Genomic DNA, 8842 nt, shown 5'->3' with positions numbered 1-8842 from the left:
CTTGTCTGTTACGATGCAGAAACACTGTAGATGTTGAAGGGTTGAAGCCAATTTTGGATGGTCAGGTAACTGGGTTCAGTGTCTGATAAATTTAAGCATCCAAATCTACATGGCCCGCAGGACTGACCCAGGCCTTTGACAGGAAGATACAAGCCACCTCTTTCTAAGCCTCAACGTTCCAGAATGTTCCAATCTCTTTCAGGCGTGGAGGGGCATTGTCCCTCCCTCTTGCTAGAACCCACACAGAGTCTTACGGAAAAGAGAGGGGCTTAATTTCACTGCGACTTCTTATACATTTTTTTTTTAACTGATCCAAAGCAAATTCCAACTCATTAGCTTTGGCGGTGTGCACTGGTATTTAGGGAAATCAGGTCGCGGGAAATTGCATGTGTATATAGGCACAGATATATTTATATTTTAAATTCATTAGGGTTCCCTAAATGCAAAAGCAATGCCGCTGTCACAGAGAAACAGCACAGCAGAATATTCGGCAGCCGGGATTTTAAATAAAACATGCTTTTCTTCATAATTAATATAACAAGGTTTTCTGGCTTAGGACCTGGCAAGGATCCCAGGAAAAATGAAGGGATGGGGGTTGGTGTGACGTGCCTGTGACCCGACAAACAAATCCCAGGAAGAGTTTATGCTTAGTGAGCTCTCTTCAATCATGCCCACACTTTGAAGAAAAAGAAAAAGAAAAGGAAAAGGAAAAGGAAAGGAAAAAGGAAACAGAAAAGGGAAAAAGGGAAGAAAGAAAGAAAGAAAGAAAGAAAGAAAGAAAGAAAGAAAGAAAGAAAGAAAGATTAAAACTCATTGACAACAATGGCTAATAATTATAATCATAGTGACAACAATTCATTAAGTTTATTAAGTCTCTACTATATGTCAGCTATCATGTGCCTGATGTTTATGATCTCATTAAAGTTCCCCAACAGCCCCATGAGTTAGGGACCGTGTCATCCTCATTTGACAGACAGGAAACTAAGCTATAGAAAAATTCAATAATCTGCCCCAGGTGGCAGCCCTGGGTGGTTACAGAGCCAGGATTCAAACCCAGGTCTGCCCGATGCCAGGTCCATGCTCATGACCGCTGGGCTAGAGGATACCACCCCAGGCGCTACCCAAGAACAATGAGAATGCTCAGTGTGGCATGGAAGGTGTCAGAAGAGGCAGTGGTCTCAGCCTCCAGCTTCAGGCAGGAGATAAAGTTACTCCTACCCGGCAGCAACTTCCACAGACCCTCCAGTTTTTCTTTCTAACACCAGAAGCATCGAGGCTTGCCAGATTGCTAACCAATCAGTTCAGTGTTTTCAAATCTTACTCATGAATGAATTTTTGCTAAAGCCCAAGCCAGTTTCTTAATATGTCCATTAAACATACTTGCCTTTTCTCTATTTGGATAGATTTATTTTTAAAGGAAATTGTCACTATTACAAATGGAAAAAAAAAAAAAAAACACAGAAAATGATGTCATTGAATTCTAACTGGCTACACTTGTCATGCAGATGCTCAGAGCCTGAAGCCGCTTTCTCCTTGGGGAAGGGGAGACTAGCTGGAGGTAGAGAGGATAGAGATGGACCAGCTCCACCGAGTTTTTCTTTGTGATGGGTTTGGAAGGATTGACAGTAAAACTGGGAAGGGAGTGACCGCCTCATGCTGTGTTTGGTGTCACGCCCTGGCCAAGCACCTCGCACACCAGCTCGGGGACCCCCAGCTCCACACTACAGAAAGCTCAGCTTCACGGGTTGACTTGGTTCCCATCAGTGAGAAATTACTTTTCTAAACCCCTGGGCTGTTTGCTGAGGCCAACTGGCCAAGGTTAACATGGGGGATTATGCCCATGTGGCAGGACTCAGACCCACCCTACTCTTTTGTTTTGTGTGTTCTTTCGCCTTTCCAAAGGCCTTCCAATTGCATAATCACATCCAGAAAGGGCTGTTTTTACCCAATCTCACTCTCCTGGATGAACTTACTCCCTAACCTTCAATCCTCCCCAATTCTTTGCCAATGCGACACTCTTGAGGTGTTTCTGAATCCCCTTAAATAAAACATCAGGGTGAGCAAATTTTTACTTTCACAATTGGGGAAACTGAGGCACAGAGCAATTTGATACCTGGCACAGGAGCAAAGATCAGCCCATCGTCTCCTTGGCCAGGAGCTTCATGCCTAAAGCAGCTATAATCAAAGCTGGGCTGAGGGTAAAGTCACCTGGGTACTGGGTGAAAAATTCATGTTCTACCCCAGACCCACGGACACACAGCCTCTGAAGATAGGGCCCAGGAATCTGAATTTTCACCCAGCTCTCCAGCAAAGAATGACAAGTGCCATGGAGCTCTTCCCTCCACCCCCCCCCATCTCTGCTTGTCCCATGAGGGGTCCAGTCCCCTGCTTACCTGGACAGGGATCTGAGTGGGCTCTAAAGCTCTGAGCTTCAGGGATCCCTGGGTGGCGCAGAGGTTTGGCGCTTGCCTTTGGCCCAGGGCGCGATCCTGGAGACCCGGGATCGAATCCCACGTCGGGCTCCCAGTGCATGGAGCCTGCTTCTCCCTCTGCCTGTGTCTCTGCCTCTCTCTCTCTCTCTGTATGACTATCATAGATAAATAAAAAAATTTAAAAAATAAATAAATAAAGCTCTGAGCTTCAAAGCAGAGAAGCTGCAAAGAGTCCCTCCGAGCCAGGCACAGATGACTTAGCTTCAGAGCAAGGAGATCTGGCCTTGAGTCCATCCCCTGCCCCAATCAGCTCATGTCCTTGCAGGAATACTTCACACACACACACACACACACACACACACGCACACACACAGGCCTTAGCTTCCTCCATACACGAAGGCTCTAGATCCGCTCTTCTCTGCAATGTACCCTTGCTGGTCACTATTGTCCTGCTTCAACCAGGCTCCCAAGAAGGAAACCAGCCACACAGACCACAGGCCAAGGCTTTCTTCTTTGGCCTCCAGATTTCCCCATTAGAGCTTTGCCTCCTTGCCCTGAGCTTCAGATTAAAGCAAAGCCACAGCATCGTGCAGCTTATGTGCGAAAGCAAGAAAGGCAAGATTCCTCGTGACTAAAAAAAAGGACCAAGTGGCACCACTTTATACCTATTAGGATGGCTAGAATTATTTAAGAGGGAAAGTAACCAGAGTTGGAGAGAATGTGGAGAAATGGGAGCCCGCATGCAGTGCTGGTGGGCATGTAAAATGGTGCGGCCATGGTGGAAAACAGTATAGTGGTTTCTCAAAAAGTTAAACATAGAACTATCATATGACCCAGAAAATTCCACTTCTAGCTATAACCCAAAAGGATGGAAAGCAGGGACTGGAAAATATTTGTACACCAACGTTCACAGCAGCTTATTCACAAGAGCCAAAGATGTAAACAAGCCAAGTGTCCCTCAACACACCAAGGGATAAACAAAATGGATATACAATGCATACTACTCAGCCTTCAAAGAAATGAAATTTTGATATATGCTACCGACACGGATAAACCTTAAGAACATTATGCCTAGTGAAATAAATCCAGTCCCAGAAGGACAAACTTTGTGCTTCCACACATATAAAGTACCTAGAATAGGCGAATCGAGAGACAGAACAGAGAATACAGTTACTCAGGTACTGGCCATGGAAGGGACAAAAGGGTTATTGTCTAATGACCACAGACTTTCTGTTGGGGATGATGAGAAAGTCTTGGGTGAAGATGGTGGAGACGGTTACACAACAATGTGAATGTAACTAACGCTACTGAATGGTCCCCTTACAAGGGGTTAACATTAAAAACTATTGTGTTATATGTATTTTGTGAAAAGGACTAAGTGGCTTTGGACGACTGTTAATTTCATCACATAGTTTGTCTGGAGCAGGAGCCAGAGTGGGCAGGGGTAGAGGGGGAGTGTGGTATGGGGCAATACTTGGCTAGTGACGAGAACACTGACCACCTCTGTCACTGCCACCTCTCACCCTGACCTTGAGCTCTCTGTCCAACAGTGAGGACTGGCCTGCTGAACTGCGCACTCTTGTCTCGGGCCCCCCTTCCTGCCCAGTGGCTGCAGCTTCTCCTGGCCGTGGTTTACAGTTAGCGCCCACCAGCTGCCCTTGGGAGTAATGCAATTCCCCCACAATGATCTACCACCAGGTCATAGTAGACCATCCAAGGGGGAAGGCATGGGGGGATTAGAGTCCTAATGTTTTACCCAACAGGTGAAAGGATTTTCTGTTGTTGCTTCATGCTAATCCAAGCTTCTGGCCCCAAAGGATGAGTCTAGGTCCACATCTCCCCTCTTCTGCTTCCCAGTCCTGGGAGTCATCAACTCAGAGTTTTAGCCTCTGCCTTTTTGCTTGTTTTCCAGAAGATCGAGAATTCTGAAAGGTAGGGGAAGCATCAGAATTGAAATAATCTAGAAAAAGATTAAACTAGATTAAAGATAGGACAAAACAGATTAGACTTCAACGCTCTTCAGCCCCAAGGAGATTTACAGGCTAAATCAGTAAGACCCAGAGACAATATCCTTCTGTCTGCCCTCTCTGTCTTTCCCACTAATCAGCCCTGACCTGAAAGATACTAGAAGATACTAGAAGCTGCTATTTTAGCCCTGTTGAGACAAGGAACAGAAATGGTGGAAGAAGCAGGCAGTGGCTGGTATGCCCCCTTGGTCTGGGTGGAGTTGTGTGTTGAGATGTGTTAGCCAGAGTGGACTGCCCAAGGCTTGAGCTGACTTTTGTACCTTCCACAGCTGTCACTGGTGCCCAGTAGCCCTCTCTGTGTCCTGCCAGGCCTGGGCTAGCCTGGATAGGCCTTTCATAAAGCCTACCAAGGACAGAGATCTGATCTGAGAACCCAGCTCAACGCTCTGCCTCTAGGTAGCTCTTCTGTTTCCTTCTCCATCCTTCCATTCCAATATATACCTGCCATGCTTCCCTCATCCCTCATAGTAATGGAGGTTAAGACCAAGGGCTCTGGTGGAAGGCTGGCCCCATTCCATCCTGGCTTTACCAGTGGAATTACTTTGGGCAACTTAATCTCTGCAAATCTGTTTGCTCGCCTCTAAAACGGTCGTAATTGTAGGACCTCAAGGATCAAGCATCATGTATGATGAACGAGACCAAACGCGTGTACGACCTTTAGCACAGCCCTTGGCACACTGTCAGCTCTTAGTACAGGTCAAGTGAGACCACAGTCATCTCCTCCTCTCTTCCTCTTTCATTTTCTTTAGCTTTAGGGGTCCTCCTCCTGGGATTTGCAAGTCCCAGGAGTAGGAGTTCTATCATTTCCGGGTCACGTGGAAAAACTGAATGCCACAATGGGATGAAAGGAGGCAGATAGCGTAGGTATGGTGCCTCCCCATCCCCTGGGCCGCATCACCCGGGTTAGTCTCAGGATCCAGACAGATGGCATGAGTAACTGGCTGTCGGCCTGGACTTCCCCACACGGTCCCCAGATAGCTGGCCTGCGCTCAGGCGACCCTCTCCACTTCTCCCTGCAGCCTCCCTGCCCGCGGCCCCGGGGGTTCACAAAATGAGCTGTCCTGCTGCGGATCCCTGGGAGCTGCTGACACGCAACCCAGGCTGCACAGCTGCTTCAGCCTCCCCCAGAACCGGTGGGATCCACAGGGCGCCCAGCGCTCGCTCCCCTCCAAAGGTCCAGCTTGCTCTTTGGTGGGTTCCCCCGCAGCGCCAGCTCCCGCTCCTGGGAAGGGCACGTCTGCCACCTGCTGGCTGTGGGCGGCGCAGCACCTGGCCGGCCCTCGCGTCCAGGTGGGAGCGGAGATGCAGGGCTCTGGCCCCCCGCACAGGTGTCACGGGGCCTCTTCCCCACGGGGCCTGGAGGAAGTCTGATCCTCGACATCCTCTCTCCTGTCCTGCCCACTTCTCGGGGCCGGCAGTGGCCAGGCATTCCGTTCAAATAGGAGAAATCAGTGGGTCCCTCCTCTCGGCTGGGCAAATACCGGGAGAGGGGGACAGGCCCTGTCCTCCAGACAAGCTCCACGGGGGGAAGCTGAGGCAGGGTAAAGGATGGAATCAAGGCAGAGTCGGCAAGAGGGGTGAGGATCGCACCTGGGGCTGTCTCCTGCCCCAACTTTGGCTCTGCCCTGGCGCTCAAGCCTGGAGGGGTCAACATTGGATGCTCCCATTCAAGCCCCCAGACCCAGCAACACCCTTGAGACCTGAACTTGCCCTTCCTCTGTCAGGCCCCCCACTATCAACCCCCTTCCCAGACAAAACACCCACCTTTCTGCTCATTCTTTGCAGAAACCAGGCTTGGCAACCGTGAGGCAATTAAACAGGTAGGGGCTGGGTCCAGACAGCAAACAGCCCCTCTTCCCCTCTGCATCCTGCGCCCTCCCCAACCGTTTATGGTAGAATTTGTCAGATCTACAGAAAAGGGGAAAGAATAATTCACTGAATATACACATAGATCTATTCACAATACCATTATAATTCTCAAGAAATTCCACATTGAAGCAATATTTTCTAATATGTTTCCCAAGTGCCCCAATAATGTCCTTTATAGTTTTTTTTTTTAAATCAAGGATCACTCACTTCATTTGGTTGTCATGCCTCTTTCTTCTCATTTCATAAAGAACAGCCTTCCCATCCTCTTTGTCTTTCGTGACTCTGTTTTGTAGGGTCGAGGCTAGGTGTTTGGTTGAATGTCCGCAACCCACTTGTCGGGTCCCTCATGAGTAGACGCAGGAGAAGCATTTTTGTCAAGAAGCCCACTTGTTGTGCACTAAGTACATCCTGTCTGGATGCGTTCCTTTTTTTGCCTGTCTTTTCTAATTTATCCTCTGCCTAGTTCCCAAAATGGCTAAGGAGGCCTAAAGAATCAGAACTTCTGCTGGAGGGAGGGGAAGGTTGATGAGGGCCCTGGGAAAATGACCACACTGACCACAGCTTTTTGGTGGCCAAGACCCAGAGGGAGACCTGTCAACGATCAGAACCCTCCTTTTCCACATCGGAGGTCAGCAAACTTTGTAAAGTGCCAGATAGGAAATATTTGGGGCTGTTTGGTCTTCATCACAACTACTTTGCCGGCATAGCACAAAAGGAATCTCAGACGATCCTGAAAAACGGGCATGGCTGTGTCCCAATCAAATTTGATTTGTAAAACCATACTTCCAGGTTTGGCCCCCAAAAGCCTTAGTTTGCTGACCTTCGGATTAAGTAAAAGCAAATATTCCAGCTATTAAATGACTAAGGCTTTCTTTTTCCCGTAAGTATTGCGTTCTAAAAGGAACTGTTCAACACACTATTTATTGATTCAGCAAAAACTCTTTGAGCAGTGTCACGTGCCGAGCACTACACTCAGTATGGGGTAACACGTTGGTGATGACACAGACAAGATCTTTGCCTTTCTGGAGGACAGAGTCGATGTGAGAAACAGATAACATGCAGATAAACAACCGAAAGTACATGTTGCAATAAGAACTGTGGAGGAAATGAACGGATAGAGTGACAAAACAATGGGGGAGGGAGTCATACCCATAGGGGAGTTGGGGAAGGCCTCCTTGAGAAGATGACATTTAAGCCGATGTCACGGGACCTAGTGGTGGTCATGGGAGACAGCTTTCTAGGCAGAAGGAAGAGCAAGAGCAAAGGCCGTGAGGTGAGAGGAGCTTAGCTAGCACCAGTTGGAACCCAGGTGTGGCTGGAGATTAGTAAAGGGCTGTGGAAGGAAAGGGTGTGCGAGGAGGTTTATAGATCGCAGCGGGTGCTTGCATTTTATTCCAAGAACAATGGGAGGCCTCTGGAGAGTGTTAAGCATCTGTCCATCCCCAGCCCAAGGAGCTGTCACCAAGGGACTCACCTGGACTTGAGTCTGAATCCAAATCCTATCATAACTGTGTGACCTCTAAGCCTCAATTTTCTCACCTGTAAATGGGCTAATAAAAGCCTCCTCATAGGACTCTTATAAGAATGAAATGCGGCAACGCACAAGCAGGCAGACAGGAGATGCTCAATATATGCTAATCACTATCACTGATGAGATTGTCTGTACCTGGACAGCCACGCGCGCCCAAGCATGAGAACAGGTAAGCCCAAGCGCCACAAGTCTGTACCAAGGAGGATGCACAGGATAAAAGGGGCATCTTCAACTAGGCCCCACCTTCCAGCCCATCCCAGCTACAGCCAGCTCAGAGCACCCAGCGCTCCTGATCCTTACCTGTGACCCTGGGAGATGTTCCTCTTGGCTTGTAGGAGCTCAGGGAGCCGCCCAGCCAGTCAGCTGACTCAACCTTGCTCAGCCCTGTGTTGGTTTGTTTGTGTTTTTGTTTTTTCAGTTCTCCCTGATGTCTTTACTCATAGACCCAGACCCAGGTGAGTTGTGGACCGCCCTGGGGCTCCTCATAAACTACAGGGTGGTTCTGGGACAGAGGAAAAGTGACCCACGTGTGTAAGTGTTGGCACAAGCTCCAAGTTCATATGGTTCAGAAGTGTTGTAGATCCCTTTCGAGAATTTTTCCAGAAAAACGCACTCCCCATGTTTGTCCCTCCGTGCATGTACACACTGCTTTACTAAATTTTGAGTTGCCCGTGGATGCCCCTGGTTCCCCAGCTCAAGACCCCAAGGGGAAAATTGATGATATAGTTAAATCCTTTCATTTTACTGAGAAGGGAACTGAGACCCTGGGAGGGGAGGCTACAGGTCACATATTGATGAGATAAGATGAAAAGTCCAATTCAAAGCAAGGGTGGCACTGGGCAATCACTGGCTCCAGGCAGGCCAGCCCTGGGCCCCCACTCACTCTACCCCTGGGATGGAGAGCCTGGTCCATGCTGTGCCATGCAGGCAGTCCCCAGGCTGACTCACCCCTGTGGTGGTCTCCTACCAGCCCCACCCCCAAC

At 48.7% G+C, this 8842-nt stretch overlaps 1 protein-coding gene across 1 annotated transcript in view; it reads left to right on the top strand.

Moving 5' to 3' along the window:
• The window catches only part of HABP2 (hyaluronan binding protein 2), a 33465-nt gene that overhangs the window by 3304 nt on the left and 21319 nt on the right, over positions 1–8842 (top strand). The window contains exon 2 of the mRNA XM_077877591.1: positions 8278–8314. Coding sequence (XP_077733717.1) covers positions 8278–8314 — 37 coding nt within the window. The remainder of the gene's footprint in view (positions 1–8277; positions 8315–8842) is intronic.

The sequence above is a fragment of the Canis aureus genome, chromosome 29 (genome assembly GCF_053574225.1).
Source record: "Canis aureus isolate CA01 chromosome 29, VMU_Caureus_v.1.0, whole genome shotgun sequence".
Lineage (NCBI taxonomy): Eukaryota > Metazoa > Chordata > Mammalia > Carnivora > Canidae > Canis > Canis aureus.
Note: the sequence above shows the minus strand (reverse complement) of the source record. Positions and strands in the feature narration are given on the sequence as shown.